Raw genomic sequence first — 16,732 nt, forward strand, 5'->3', positions numbered from 1 at the left:
TGGAGAACCAGGGTGGGGAAGGCAACAGTGTGCCTCTGATCTACAAAGAGCAGAATCCCGGGTCACCACCCATGCAGAGAGCCGGCGTCCGGTTTTTGCCATCACCAGTTTCTAACACATAATCTGCCTATGTCATTAGGTGAAGAGAGACTGTACATGCTATGGCATCAGAAATCACAGACAGCAAGAACAGGGTAGTTTTCACTGGGTGAATGTCCCTGAGGCAAGCACCAGGAAACATCTTCCTTCTTAAATGGACTGTGGTTCTGCTGATGGGGCTCAAGTGAGTTTACAGATTAGCAAGTGAGCCTGAGATGCTTCTGTCATTCTAAGGCCACCTTATTTCCCAGGATGGGTTAAGAGAGATAAGACCACCAGTGAATCAAGGAGATGTTCACGGAAAGACTAACGAAGTGTGAAATTCTAACAAGCTAACCTTGCATTGCATGCCTGGTCGCTCAGTCATAGCCGACTCTTTGTGACCCCATGGACTGTAGCCTGCCAGGCTCCTCTGTCCAAGCAATTTTCCAGGCAAGAATACTGAAGCACGTTGCCATTTCCTACTCCACGGGAACTTTCCGACCCAGGGATTGAACCTGGGTCTCCTGCATTGCAGGCAGATTCTTTACCCTCTGAGCCACCAAGGAAGCCTTGTTTATCCCACAATATAATTAAATACGAGCTGTAACCACCTTATATAGAGCCCATTTAAATATACCAATATATACCTTTATCTAAATTCCGCCAACTTCCATACCTTTAACTTTAGTTTTCTTAAGACCTTGCATTGCATAAATATCTAGTGAGTTGAGTTCTCACTGGCACTGAAGGTGAATCAGGCCTGTAAAACATTCACAGGGATGGGGAATCTGATGCTGTGGTGAGGTCTCTATTAATCTGTCCATACCCCCTTTCAGGCAGGGATCAAAGAGTGGTCCTCCATCATAAACAGGTGCCCTTCTCTAGGTGAAAGGCTCTTTCTCAAACACCAAGTACTACCCAAGGTTCTTGGCAGTAGTGAAAGTCAATTCATCATACCCTCTACCTACAACCCCACCCCCCTGCCTCACCCTCACGACAGGCATGTGAATGACAGCATCCATGACATGGGCTCCAATGGACAGCAGACAAGAAGCATGACTTTCCCCCCGCAGCCTCAGAGAAGCATTACAAGGACATATGGCAACAAAGTCCCAAACCTGAACTCTCAGAATATAAACTGAACTCTTCAGACAATTATTCAGATCCACAGTTATTCAGGATATTCCAGTTATGCACAGACTTTTCTCTCCCTCCCCATTTGCCCCACTGAGCCCATGGCCAATAACTTCCTCCTACTGCTGTTCATCACAAATGACAGAAGGAGGAGTTATGCCCTTGAGCTGACAAAGACACTCAGAACATTCTATAATACACAGGTTATGGCTATTAGACACTGGGGTAGGTGCCATTCACACACAGTTATAGGCATGACAGGGACCTATGGGGAGCCTACTGCCATCGCTGAGTAGACAGCTAATGAGGCAGAAAGGAGCTATGAGGGGAGCTTCCAGAAGAGTCAGTGTCAACCCGGGAAAAGTCAGCGAGCCAGAAATAGCTGAGCCCTTTCAGCTCCAGTCACCCTGGATCACTTCTGAGCTACGGGCACAGGGAGCTGGGTCTCAGGTCCAGCAGGGTCATTTACTCAAAAGTACGTGGGGTTTAAATCTTTAAATATGATTCATGAAGCTGATAACATTCAAAAGGTTACGAAAGGAGTAAGATGGTTAGTCCCTAAACCTCCTAACAGTCATCAAGAAAAGGCTTGACTATGAGACAACATACCAAAAATAGTATAATCTCTGTTGGCTTTATGACTTCACTTTGGTTCTAATTTGTTATAGCCAGTAAATGAACATTGGCCCTCTGGCTCCTTATTCATTCAGATCTCACTTGGCTGAAATGCCCCCATGTGACTGCACCTGGGCTCCCCTCTCTCAGGAGAGACACTGTGGACTCTGAGGGTGCAGAGAGAACCAGAAGTCCCCTGGTCCACCTGCCCACCAGAGCAGTTACCTACCCCCCTGGGTACCTCTCTGGTGAGGCAGATGCTATGCTGCTACTGAACTGATGGAAACCTGCATAGTCCTGTATGAGGCCTTTGCTGGTCATCCATCTAAGAGCACAGACTACTCACAGCATTCTGGACACCTTTGGAAAATGGCCTCCTCTAATGGCTGTTCTGCCTGGAGAATCCCATGGACAGAGGAGCCTGGTGGGCTACAGTCCATGGGGTCGCAAAGAGTTGGACAGGATTAAGTGACTAACACTTTCTGTGGCTGTTATGGGGGGTCCACTCCCACTGGATTACTGAATAATTGCCCAATGAGTCCCGTTCTGAGTCAGGATCCCCTTCCATGCAGGATTAGATGACGGAGTGATTCTCTTCAGGAAGGGGCCGTGAGGCCACGAGTAGTGCTTGGGAACTTGGTTCTTTTTAGATTGGCAGAGCCTCAGAATTGGGGGAGAAAGTCATCTCTGGGCCTACAGAAGAGAAACATTATGGAAGAGCTACATGAGATGTTAGTCAAGGGAAAAGAAAAGATTCCTACCCATTAAAGTAAAAATCAAGCATTGAATCTGACGCCAGATGTAGTGAAGTATAAGAAAAGCCAAAAGTGCTAGGCAGATTCCTAACTCCTGTGAGAAAACAAGAAGAAAGCTTCACTGATATTATCACAAATAATATTTTCATCCTCATTCAGATGGATTTTTCATTTTCATTTCGATTGTGCTCCTATCTTGGGTTATTGTATTACTGTTTTTCTGCCTGACTCAATGTCCACTAAGTATGTAAGGAATCCCATAAACTTTCCAGAAATAAACTTCCCATCCATCTTTTAGAAAACTTTCTATTTCTACTCCACTTTTTTTTTTTTACAACCTAAAACAACCTTCAAAGGTTTCCTCACACCAAACATATCTTTTTTGTCATTTTTCATTCATGAAAATAAATACATGGCACGAAAGCATGTCCATCTTTGAATTTTCCAAAAATCATTTCCATTTATTACCTCATGGAAATCGAGGTTCACTTGAGCAGATAGTTAAGATAGTAAGAATTTTATGATTTTTGAAAAAATGCTATTTGTTGTTGAAATCACCTGATGACCCAGGAGCACGGAACTCGAGCATATTTTTTCCGTTAGCCCCTGTCTGGGCAACACCCACACGTCATTTAAGAATACTCATGGGTATGGAGTAACCATGAACATTCTTCCTTGTGAAGAAATTGTAGAAGATTTCTTCTATGGAATCTTTGAGCCATGCAAACATCTATCCCAGTGTTAGAAAAAAGAAATGAACTTCAAACTTGCATTTTGATAAGAAAAAAAAAAAACAAGAGGCATTAAATGACCCCTTAAAAAATTCCAAAGGAGGGAAGTCGATGTGCTTTTCTGCTTCCAGCAGCACATGCGTAGGAAGCACCAGTTTAATTAAGCCAAAACCATCTTTGTCCAGCCTTCACCAGCACACTCCCAAAACCAAAACCCAAGAATCAGAGGTTATTTTCCAGAACCGACATAGAACTTGACTCAAACGTGCCTGCTGGGTGTTGGGAACGACACAGAAGCAAGTGATTAGTCTTTGGAAGCTAAAAGAGGACGCAGAAAAGGCCCAACAAGGGCCAGTGGCCAGTGCAGAGGTGGACCAGGGACGCCAGCCAGTCACTGCAGACAAGCAGCTTTCACCTGCATGCCAAGGGGCCAGGCCCGCTTGCACTCCCGCCCCTGGGCAACCAGGTGTGAAGTCGCCACGCACGGGCAAAATGAAGTCAAATTGGTGTCTCTTTCACTTCATGTCAGGCTTAGAAAAACAAGCCAACTTGGGGTAGATGAGTTATTCCCCTTATCCCCCAGGCCCCAGGTTCTGTCCGCCCCTTCAGAAGCCCTTCCTCTTTGCTGTCATCCCAGCGGGACCAGGCGGCGCAGGGAGCATTCAGACCCCAGAGCATTCATTGACACTAACCTGAGAAGTAGCTGCAGGTGAGCTAGCATCCTTACCACTCACTGCTGCCCTCTCCCTGGCTGCGGCTTCCGCCCCTTCAGCCTTCCGCGCACGCGCATCCTCGGAAGCTGAAGGCCCTACGCGCCCGAGACTTCCGCTCCCTGGGGCGGAAGGTGGGTTGGCGGTGGATTTCCGGGTCTGGCCTTTATACCAACTAGGGTAAAGCAAGGGATCCGCAGTGTCCGTTGCTGCTGGGACTGGAGTTTCAGACTCTGTGGTCTGCTGGGAGCCAGTGGGCACCACCTCCCCCTTCACAGGATGGGTAAATTCAAAAGCAAAAAAAGAGAAAAGCAGTGGATTTTAGTTCCCTTCAGGCTTGCAAAGGGATAGCTCTCTGTGTGTGGGCCCGATCTTTTGCGTGTTTCAGCTCAGCCCACCCTCCAAGGGCTCAGGGCAAGGAATGCAGCCAGCATTCTTGTCTCAGGATCTGTTTGTGCCCGCTCTTCTTCCCTGGGCTTGTCTCACTAGACTGTGGCCTTGGTCAGGTAGAGAGTAGAGGCCTAGAACAAAGTTTGCTTATAAAATAGCAGATAATGGAAGAACTATTGACCAGAATTGCAAACTATTGACCAGAATTAATTTTTTGTATTATACATGGGTCCCCCAAAACCTCTTTTCTCAAACCCCAAATTGAAATCTAGTTGATCAAACCCAGCTGTCATTTAATTATCATATCCCGTTCGATTTCAGTGCAGTTGGTACACCCAGAATTTCAAGATTCCGGGAATTATAAATAGTCTTTTAGCTTAGTTTCCTATGGAGACAGAGCATAAGATATAATTCCATCTCTGAGTTCCCTCTTTGCAGTTTTGTTTCTATAGATAATTTCAATCCACTTTGAAACCCAGACTTTTTTTTTTTAAATATATATATATAAGTCTTCATTGCCCACAAACTCAACGGGTTGGGACCTGTCAAAGGTGTTGTGAAGTCAGTACAGAGGCTTGAGAACCAAATAGTGACATCTGAGAAAACATAGTCAGTCACAGGACAGCCACAGACAGTGTCTGGGATGAGCTAATTTCCTAAGAAATTTTTAAAAACAATTCTGTCAACACATCATTTCATCAAATGCCAGAGACATAGGAAACCTCAGTTTCCTTTATTTGCCCATTGACCAAAAGCTATAGTTCTGTTTCAGGGTAAGCAACAGGGACAGAAACTAGCATGGTTTCTCTATTTAGTTTCTTTATTATCTACAGAAAATTCAAAGTTCTGAAAATAGAACCATTTTAATCTCTCAACCTATACCCTGTATCTATACTAAGAGTCAATGCCATGCTCTCATCTCTCTGAATTCACATGTGAAGACACACATACACAATTGCCATAGATTGCCTCAGATTTGAGGGTGGGAAAATTATGTGAAACTGAGTCTTGTCAACTGGTTATAACCACAAAGACCCTGCTGAATGCCCTAGAAGACTTTCTCCCTGACACTGTGACGGCCCTAAAATCTCGTGTCCTCCATATACAAATGCCTGGCATAGTATTTCCTTTCCTTGAGGTAGAATAAATTGAGCTGCTCAGCAAGGAGGCACACCTGCATGTCCTGCAAGAGGGAACTCAGAACTGAGTTACCTGTGTCACCGGGGCTTCCACAGCAGGTAGCAGGGCTGGAGGGGGGTCCAGAGAGGAAACTGGGGGTGTCTCAGGGGCAGCCTGGAGCTCCGAGGTCGGTGGAGAGGGCTCCATGCCTTTCTCTGGACTCTCATCTCCCCCTGACGACTCAGTCCGGACATCTTCCACCTCTTCCACATCTACTCCGTCTTCTTCACCTTCTCCTTCTCCCTCTTCCTCTTCGTCTTCATCCTCTGATAAGGTAATGCGGTTTCACACTGTTACAATTACCACTGCGGCCATGAGAAACATGACTGGCCAATATTTGTAGCTCAGATTAAGGTCAGTGCTATGGAAATCCTCTCCATCAGACACTTGACAGGGGGCTTGCACTTGCACTTAAATGTGGACATGATGCTGTGCAAGTGGTCTCAGTCATCGCCACCCTGCCTGCTCCCCTCCCCAGTTCAAAGTGTGGTCCTCGCGACCACCGTGCACCATCCACCTGACCCCCAGAGCCTGTTCCCATATCTCTCATGCTCTGTCACATCTGCCAGTTCCTGGAGGACTGGGACTGTCACTTACTTTTTTCTGTCAAATTAAATGGAAAAGCAAATCTCTACCTTATGTCAGAAGACACACAAAACCCTGGTCCTATTTAATTTCTCACCTCCTTTGTTTAGTGAAGGATGATTTTTGCCACAGATAACACTGTGACTCTTTGTAACCCACTGTTTTTTTTTTTTTTTTTTTTTGCCTGTCTTCAATGCAGCTTATTTTAAAATGAATTTTTATTGGAGTATAGCTGCTTTATAATGTTGTATTAGTTTCTGCTGTACCGCAAAGTGAATCAGCCATAAGTATATGTCTGTTCCCTCTTGTTTGGATTTCCTTCCCATTTAGGTCACCACAGAGTGCTGAGTTCCCTGCTATACAGTAGGTTCTCAGCTAACCTATCTTATACATAGTATCAGTAGAGTATGTATATCAACCCCAGTTCTCCCAATTCATCCCACTCTAACCCACTGATTTTAATGTTTCCTCGGGCAATATTAATGATAGACAATATTAAGTAATTTTTAAAGAAGATCCATCCTGAAGATTTACTTCTAAAGTTATGTCTGTAGACACTGATATAAATCCATGTCTTTACAGTGGTCTAGCCAAGGAGCCTTATCATCTAACTGAGCTTCTCTTTTCAACTATCTCATCAGGATCAAATTCCAAGATTGGGATTTCTGGGCCAGAGGAGAGGGATGTGTTTATAACTCATTGAGTACATCTGATCACATAGACTCAGTTTTATTTCCAGGTGTGACTTACTCTATGACTCACTCACTTTTCTCATCCTCTAATATTTAAGTGAAAGTGCTAATGGTACAGTATCTAAATCCAAGTGTCTTCCACATTTTATTTTTATCTCATCCTTAACCTTACAGCTGATGACACTTTACATCATTATCATAATGGCTAACACGTTGTGTACGGTTGAAGTTGAGATATTGTCATCACCATCGATTATTAAATATTTGATGACCCAGAGTTAATGCCCTATAACAGAATGATAACAAGCACTGTGATAGGCAAAGCTAAATAAACACCATCCAAACTGTTTGATTCTGTCAAGAAATAGAGCTTCATGTTGGATTATGATCCTTGTGAAGTTGTCGACATCCATTCTGGAGATAATCCTGAATCCCCCTTTCCTCCCACCAAAACCTTCTGCCACTTTCACACACCTGCAGTTTTGGCAAATGGTCACAAGAATAACAAACCTCTGTAAAAATCAATTTCACGTATTATTTTTTCTTCTCTATTGAGGTTGACTGTGAAGTGGTTCATGTTCTCATAATCGTGTTCTATTTTCTCCATCTGAAATGCCTTCGATGCTTCAGAAATTCTGCGAAAAGACAAGTTCCCACTTTCTGTCACTGTGTAAAGTTTGACAGCCTTGGGTAAAAATGAAAAATACACTTTTTTTTTCACAAAATGAAAATTACTTACTTTTGTAACAGGGTTTTGGCATTCTGTGGAAGCAAACAAAAGACAAGCCTACTTAAATTGTTTTCATCAAAGACATGTTGAGAGTGAATTCTTTCCTTTGCTGGCTCTTGAACATCTCATAGCTTAGTTTTTAAATGCTGTAAATAACTACTGTTTTCTACACCAGATCCCTCTTATATTTAAGCAATGCCATGGTCCCTTAAATATATGCTTGTGAAATAGTTTAAACAGATGGAGATATAAGCACATATATTTTAGTTGAGATGATAATCTAAGTGAGATGTACAGAAAATATTGAAAATTCAATGACAGTCCTTCTTCAGCACCCACCGTCTTGGTTTGTTTCCTCTGGGACCAGAGGGATACCTACCTGCAAAAACACTGCCATTTCAGGCTCATCCATGAACTGTATCCCTGATTCAACCAACTTTGACACGTTCTCCAAATGGTCAGAATACTTTTTGATGAGAGCACGGACGTGTTCCAGCTTCTCCTCTTGGGTTCGGGTGATGACTTGGGTCATTTCATTCTTCCTCTCCTCCAAGATGCCATACAGGTAATCAAACTTCTCACAGAGTTCCTGTTTCTGCTTTCTGCAGCATTCCTGTTAGTTGGGTTAGCTAATGTTAGGAAGTGTTCAGAGAGTGGAGAAATGACGTGAACATTTCAGGAGAAAAGAAACTTTACTTATGTAGGATAATTTTTTTTCTTTCCTCTTAGGCTATCCTTTCAGTATACATATCTACTGTGTTCATGTGTTGAAAATTCCATTTTTATCATACTTGCTGCTTAAGACTATGCCAGATCAATCAAACTGGCTAAGTGGATGGATGATTTTGTTTCCTTTTTGATGAGTCATGCAGCTTGCATGACTGGGGACTGAACCCAGGGTAGGGCAGTGAAAATGCTGAATCCTAACCACTAGACTGCCAGGAAATCCCCTGGATTGTTTTTCAGTCTTGTGTTTTATAAGTGGAGAATTTCATAGACATGGTTTTAAATGTGGACAGGACTGAGTTTAAGTGTTGTAGTGGTAGTGGTTTATATAATAGTTTTATATCTTGCTTTGGAATGAGTTTAAGTATGGTAGTGGTGGTGGTTTAGTTGTTCACTTGTGTCCAACTCTTTGTGACCTCATGGACTGTAGTCCACCAGGCTCCTGGATTCTCCAGGTAAGAATATTGGAGTGGGTTGCCGTGCTATTCTCTAGGGGATCTTCCCGACCCAGAGATCAAACCCGTGTCTCCTGTATTATAGGCAGATTCTTTACCACTAAGCCACCTGAGAATCCCAGTCAGGTGGGATTCTCTTAGTCAAATAACTGACTAAGTATTCTCTTAGATAAAAATTAGATAGCTTATGTCTGCCATCTAACATTGAGTGGTTTAAATGGAACAGCTCCTTTATTCCTATATTATATTATTTCTGTTAATATCCTGCTATTTTTAAAAAATTAAATAACTTTATTTATTTAATTTTGGCTGTGCTGGGTCTTTGTTGCTATGCAGGCTTTTCTGTAGTTGTGGCAGGCAGGGGCCACTCTCTAGTTGCGGTGCATGGGTTTCTCCTCGTGGTGGGTTCTCTAGTCATGGCTCCTGGGCTCTAGGTGCACGGGCTCAGTAGCTGTGGCTCATGGACTTAGTTGCTCCACAGCATGTGGAATCTTCCTGGACCAGGGATAGATCCGTGTCTCCTGCATTGACAAGTGGATTCTTTACCACTGAGACACTGGGGAAGCCCTTTAGTCTGCTTTTAAAAAATGATTTGTGGTATATTGACCTTTAATAAAATTACTATCATTTTAACAGCAACTATCATTTGCTTATACTTTATAGTATCCAAAATGCTACCCCATGCACAGTATATACTTTATTATTATTATATGTAAAGCACTCATAATATTGCCTAGCATACAGTAGGCACGATGTCAGTGTTTGTGAAATTTAGATTCCATTTTCCTTAATTTGAGTCGTTCAGTTGTAGAATTTTGAAGCTATGTGAACTACCAGAAGTGAGTGCATGTGTGCTAAGTCGCTTCAGTTGTGTCCAACTCTGTGTAACCTTATGGCCTGCAGGCTGCCAGGCTCCTCTGTCCATGGGGTTCTCCAGGCAAGGATGCTGGAGTGAGTCGCCATGCCCTCCTCCAGGGGAATCTTCCTGACCCAGGGATCAAACCCACACCTCATGTCTACCTGCATTGGCAGGTGGGTTTTTTCCCACTAGCGCCAGCTGGGAAGCCCAGACTCTCAGAAGTAACCTGCTCCAAACCAATCATTTCACTCATGGGGAAGCTGAGACCTAGCAGAGTTGAGTCACTTTCTCAAGTCATTTGCCATTTAGCATTGGTGCCTCACATGTAGCCAAGGTTTCTGAACTCTTGGGTCCTTACTACTCCAACCAAATAGCTGTGATTTGCTTAAATTTAAAAAAATGTATGTGAACCACTTATGAACTAAATATATGCCTCTTCACAAAGCTACCATGCTGAAAGCTGAAAGTAGGCTTTTACAGGCAAGAAACTCAAATTGTTTCAGAAGCATATTCATTATAATTCTTTTAACAAGATTCCCTAAGTGCTTACTAGGTATCAGGCATTGTAAGATCAAAAAACTTGTCATACTTTCCCAGTGTTCAGCTGGATGGGAGGAAAATTATTGTATTTTCTACTTTCTAAGAGGAAAACCTCACTTCTGTTTTTTTTTTTTTTCTTTTCCTCTTGCTGAATGTGCCTTTATATAATTCTATGTAAAGTATGTAAGAGTTAGACAACTTTGTTTCTGAAATGGGAAAAACACATGCTTATTTTTTGGAATTATGAAATTGGTACTTACAGAGTTTTAGAAAACTACTTAAGATGTTCAGGTTAACCTAATGTCATATTCAAATGAGAAACAGAAATACTCCATGAAGTTGAAATTCTATTTTTTACACATATTCTGAGTTAGAAGCAACACATGAGATATTAGCATCTTTCTGGGCTATGAGACTTTCAAAGTGCCGTGAAAGTCAGTGAACACCAAATACTTCAGTTTATCAACTTGCCCCCTGAGGAAATTAGGGAACAGGTATATATGCTATGGAAAACAACAACAACAACAAAAGACCACTCTCAGAGGCCACCTTGCTACTGATAGTGATTACTCTGATGTCATATCCACTGTGCCTTTGTAAAAGTGGACCTGGAATGCTTTCAACAGAGTCTTTCTAGCAACCTAAAAATGGAATGGAAAACATGTGAACCTCTGCATTATCAAAATGTTGGCAGGCAGCACACTTTAAAGGACAGCTGTTACCTGCAAAAGCATGATAGCAACCATGTTTATCTCTCCTGCACAAAAAAAAAGTCCCCATCTCAAACATTTCTCCTTGTTTTTGTCATAGCTTTTTGTTTATTTGAGGAAAAAGACATGTATCTTTAAGCCCAGTTCCAGGCCGGGTACCTCCCCTACTTTTCTGTGTACTAACTGAATCAAGACATATACTTTCTGAACTTTCAAGTTTACTGTTTCAAATATTCTGGACTTTCTTGGTGGCTCAGATGGTAAAGAATCTGCCTGCAATGTGAGAGACCCAGGTTCGATCCCTGTGTCAGGAAGATGCCCTGGAGAAAGGAATGGCTACCCACTCCAATATTCTTGCCTAAAGAATTCTATGGACAGAGGAGCCTGGTGGAGGAGTCCATGGGGTCGTATAAAGTCTGACACAACTGGGCAACTAACACTTTCACTTTTTCAAATATGATGGCTGTGGTTCTTATGAGTATAGTGTAGTGTGGTATGGTGTGTGTGTGTGTGTGTGCATGTACGCCCACACACATGTGTTTCTGCATGAGTCTGTTTAACAATTGAAGTAACTTCCATTATAAATACACTAGGTGTTGGCCTCCAAGCATATTCTGATGCAAAGCCTCTGACTGCAACCTGACCTTCCTCCTGGCTCTGCCAGAGACAGTAACATTTATATTTATTTATATAGAAGAACAAATTAAAGATGTCTGTAATACCTTAATGAAAGTAAAAATTCATCCCAGGACTTCCTTGGTGGTCCAGTGGTTAAGACTCTGTGCTTCCACTGCTTTGGGCACAGTTTGATCCCTGGTCTGGAAACTAAGATCTCACATGCAACGTGGGGCAGCCACACACACACACACAAAATCCATCCCGTCTCTAGAGAGAAGTCAGTATGGGTAAAATATACCAAAAAGGGGTGAGGGTATAAAGGGAAGACTGTTTTCCTCACATGGAAATGGTAAAATGATAGGTAGACTGTTTCTAACTAATGCCATAACATCTAGATGAAAAGAAAAAAAAAATTAAGTAGTCATTTGGTTGCTTCTTTAGAAGTGAGTAGGTAACCTACAATATTTATCTTAAAAACATTGTTTAGATGTTGCCTTTATAGAAATGTTAAAATTGACAGGCTTTAATTTTTAGCCATTCTTATATTTTAGTGGAAATAAGAAAAAATAAGATGTGTGACTGCAAAGGGGTGCTTTTTCATGGGAAAAAAATCAACAATAGATGATCATATACTAAAGAGTAGGTAGATAGCCTGCCAATCAAAGCAGCATTACTAGGTTTTATCATTAACTTTTCATTCACTCAGTCAGTTCTGTTCAGCTGCTCAGTTGTTTCTGACTGTCTGCAAACCCATGGACTGCAGCATGCCATGCCTCCCTGTCCATCACCAACTCCCGGAGTTTACTCAAACTCATGTCCATTGAGTCAGTGATGCCATCCAACCATCTCATCCTTTGTCGTCCCCTTCTCCTCCCGTCTTCAATCTTGCCCAGCATCAGGGTCTTTTCCAGTGAATCAGTTCTTTGCATCAGCTGGCCAAAGTATTGGAGTTTCAGCTTCAGCATCAGTCCTTCCAATGAATATTTAGGACTGATTACCTTTAGGATGGACTTGCAGTCCAAGGGACTCTCAAGAGTCTTCTACAACACTACAGTTCAAAAGCATCAATTCTTCAGCACTCAGCTTTCTTTATAGTCCAACTTTCACATCCATACATGACTACTGGAAAATTTACTGAAGATTTACTGAGCCCAGCCCTGCCCATCAAAACAAGACCCAGTTTCCCCTTATTCAGTCTGTCCCATCAGGAAGCTTCCATAAGTCTCTTATCCTTATCCATCAGAGGGCAGACAGACTGAAAACCACAATCACAGAAAACTAACCAATCTGATCACATGGACCGCAGCCTTATCTAACTCAATAAAACTATGAGCCATGCTGTGTAGGGCCACCCAAGACAAACGGGTCATGTTGGAGAGTTCTGACAAAACATGGTCCACTGGAGAAAGGAATGGCAAACAACTTCATTATTCTTACCTTGAGAATCCCGTGAACAGTATAAAAAGGCAAAAAGTTAGGACACTGAAAGATGAACTCCCCAGGTTGGTAGGTGCCCAAGATGCTACTGGAGATCAGTGGAGAAATAACTCCAGAAAGAATGAAGAGACGGAGCCAAGGCAAAAACAACACCCAGTTGTGGATATGACTGGTGATGGAAGTAAACTCCGATGCTGTAAAGAGCAATATTGCATAGGAACCTGGAATGTTAGGTCCATGAATCAAGGCAAATTGGAAGTGGTCAAACAGGCGATGGCAAGAGTGAACATTGACATTTTGGGACTCAGAGAACTAAAATGGACTGGAATGGGTGAATTTAACCCAGATGACCATTATATCTACTGCTGTGGGCAAGAATCCCTTAGGAGAATTGGAGTAGCCATCATAACCAACAAAAGAGTCTGAAATGCAGTACTTGGATGCAATCTCAAAAACAAGAGAATGATCTCTGTTCATTTCCAAGGCAAACCATTCAACATCACAGTAATCCAAGTCTATGCCCCAACCAGTAATACTGAAGAAGCTGAAGTTGAACAGTTCTATGAAGACCTACAATATCTTCTAGAACTAACACCCAAAAAAGATGTCCTTTTCATCATAGGGGACTGGAGTGCAAAAGTAGGAAGTCAAGAAATACCTGGAGTAAGAGGCAAATTTGCTTTTGGAGTACAGAATGAAGCAGGGCAAAGGCTAATAGAGTTTTGCCATGAGAATGCACTGGTCATAGCAAACACCCTCTTCCAGCAACACAAGAGAAGACTCTACACATGGACATCACCAGATGGTCAATACCAAAATCAGTCTTTGTAGCCAAAGATGGAGAAGCTCTATACAGTCAGAAAAAACAAGACCAGGAGCTGATTGTGGCTGAGATCATTAACTCCTTATTGCCAAATTCAGACTAAAATTGAAGAAAGTAGGGAAAACCACTAGACCATTCAAGTATGACCTAAATCAAATCCCTTGCAATTATACAGTGGAAGTGAGAAATAGAGTCAAGGGATTAGATCTGATAGACAGAGTGCCTAAAGAACTATGGATGGAGTTTATGACATTGTACAGGAGATAGGAATCAAGACCATCGCCAAAAACAGGAAATGCAAAAAGGCAAAATGGTTGTCTGAGGGGTCCTTAAAAACTTTTCATTGGCTCACCCTTTCCCCTGGCATTTATTCCTCTCTGAAAACAATCTTATTTGTCTTATTGTCTAAACTCCTCCTCTGGAATAAACTCTTCTTGAGAGCAGGAACATTTTTTCTGTTTATCTCATCACTATTTCAAAGCATTATGTGTCAGAATATGGTATATAATGTACATGTGAGGAACACAGTCTGAACAACTGGATGAATGAAATATGACTTGTATTTAGGAATCCTCAGCTCTCACTCACAAGTTTCTATCAATACTATATTCTCTTCCAAAGGCATGTATTTAAGTGGATGCTCAAAACCTCTTCTTCAGTCAACACTAAAAAGAAAACAGCAAAAAATAGCTAGAAAAAAAGATAGCTAGGCAATTTCAGGGACAACGTTTAACTCAGGACAGGTTTGGTTTTTTTTTTTTTTTTTTTTTTAATCTGTACAATAAGCGACAGGCTTAGATGATTGCTAAGATCCCTTCTGACTCTGCAGTTCCAAAGGCTCTACAACTTTAGGTAAATGTGGAGATCTTTGGAGTCGTCAGACTGTGAAGTGCCTCTTTATACATAAAACACTTTTTTCTACGTGGGGCAAGTTTCAGAATGATCATCAACAGCACTGAAATGTGAATTATACATTCTAGCCCAGTGATGTCAGTCCCAGCTTGGGACTGTGCCACGGCCATGACAGGAAAGCCTAAGACAATTGTGTCTACTGCTCTTGCCATATAAGGCGCATGACTCTGTGACCAAAATAGAGCTGAAGATAAGCTCTGAGCCCACCACTTGTCGCTGAGCAACTGTGACTCGACCCAGCCCATTCATATCTCCACCACATTCCTCAGCTTTCCAGACACCTTTGTTCAAAACAGCGGCTCTGGGTCTGGAGGGGTCCACCTAGCCTCATTTGACATACAGTACCTCCAAATTACCTTCATTAAGCCAAACAGGGTTTGATTCTTTCTCCCCTCGACACCTGCCCCAAATCAGACAGTAGGTTAATCATGTTCAAGAAAAAACTATATTAAAGTAGGATGATTCTCCTGAAGAATTCAAGGCCAACCCCTCATTGGTAAAACCCATGTAAAACTAGAAAGTCATGAACACATGAGAGAAACCCCATGAATTCAGACTATAGGATGATAAGCCTGGTCTCTGACAGGCTTCCCTAGAAAAGGGGCAGACAAATTAGAAAACCACCATCTCTCAAGGGACATAGGCTGGTGTTCAGCCTCTCCCCCACCAGCTTAGCACCTCTGTGCAGCATTAGCAAAAGAACTCTGTTCAATAGCCAGGGGTCTCAGGACTCCAAAACTTAGGCTGTTTCCCACCACATGGTGTTGCCACCCACTTCATGTCGGAAGAATGATTATGCTATAACTTAAGGGGTTCCTGGCATTAGAGGTTTTCTGGGCTAGTCCAGATCATTTATAAGATCCTTGAGAAACCCTCCAATGGCTGAGGGTCAGGTGTACCAGCCCTGACTTGAGCCCCTCGAGTCACTGAAACCACAAGACCAGCTCAAGGCCAGCTAAGCAGCTGTTTCACTCACTCCAGTCTGCTGTGAAGAGTTGGCACCTTTCCTGGAAGGGGCCCAGCCTCCCTCTGTCACCCATATTTCAAGTTATCACAAAGCCCCAAAGCGTAGAGTTAATACCTACTTCCATTCATTTTCAGTTTTTCCCACTGCAGGGAGTTGCTTCACCCTGCCATCATAATTGATCAAGATCTTGAAGCCTTACTCTAACACTATTTAAAAGATGCTCCAGTAGCTCAAATGATTATTAGCATCATTAGGTGAAGTGTGCTCTTTCCACGCGGAGTGTGAGAACAATACAAGGTAACACTTTGGGAGCCCCCAGCATGTGCCTCTTACCCCACTTAGTGATCACAGCAACACTATAAGGAGTTTATTGACCCTCCTGTACCACTAAGGCAGGTGAGGGACAGGAAGCAGAAGTAACTTGCCCAAGGTTATATCATTAAGTGGCACAGCTAAAATTCACACCTCTGAAATACGTTCTTTAAGCATCTGTTAGGCTGCTTTAAAAATTCTGGCCTGCTTATTAAAATGATTGTTATTATATTCATTACTTCATATTTGTAGCTGCATAGACAATGTCTCAAAGCTGTTCAGGTAAAACTACTGTTTTGGAGGGACTTCTCTGGCAGTCCAGTGGATAAGACTCTGTACTTCCAATGAAGTGGACATGGGTTCAGTCCCTGGTCAGGAAACTAAGATCCTACATGCTTGTGTGGTACAGCCAAAAAAAAGAGAAAAAAAAAAAATCACTGTTTTGGAAATATAATGGATTTCTTGTCATTGTAAAATCATTGGAGGATTTTTATTAAAGGTGGTGGTTTTCAGATACTGGAAAAGCTCAAGATCAAATATTTTTAGCTGTTTCCCCTAGATGGGCATCCACACGGAACAAGATTATTTCTAGCCTGGCTGCCTGGGGAGGGCGAGTGCAAATGGCCTGCTCTCTTGGTTTTCCGATGACCTTTCAGTAGTCATGTATGGATGTGACAGTTGGACCATAAAGAAGGCCAAGCACCGAAGAATTGATGCTTTCAAATTATGGTGCTGGAGAAGACTCTTGAGAGTCCCTTGGACAGCAAGGAG

At 42.4% G+C, this 16,732-nt stretch overlaps 1 protein-coding gene across 3 annotated transcripts in view; it reads right to left on the bottom strand.

Annotated features, from left to right (window-relative positions):
• The window catches only part of TRIM55 (tripartite motif containing 55), a 60,479-nt gene that overhangs the window by 14,129 nt on the left and 29,618 nt on the right, over window positions 1-16,732 (bottom strand). For 2 of the 3 annotated variants that reach the window (XM_065903098.1, XM_065903099.1), the window contains exons 6-10: window positions 7,982-8,215; window positions 7,612-7,634; window positions 7,383-7,507; window positions 5,629-5,861; window positions 4,009-4,296 (exon numbers count right to left, since the gene is read on the bottom strand). In XM_065903098.1, the coding sequence (XP_065759170.1) occupies window positions 4,009-4,296; window positions 5,629-5,861; window positions 7,383-7,507; window positions 7,612-7,634; window positions 7,982-8,215 (903 nt within the window). The remainder of the gene's footprint in view (window positions 1-4,008; window positions 4,297-5,628; window positions 5,862-7,382; window positions 7,508-7,611; window positions 7,635-7,981; window positions 8,216-16,732) is intronic. The other variant, XM_065903100.1, reaches the window with a different exon arrangement.

The sequence above is a fragment of the Muntiacus reevesi genome, chromosome 12 (genome assembly GCF_963930625.1).
Source record: "Muntiacus reevesi chromosome 12, mMunRee1.1, whole genome shotgun sequence".
NCBI lineage: Eukaryota > Metazoa > Chordata > Mammalia > Artiodactyla > Cervidae > Muntiacus > Muntiacus reevesi.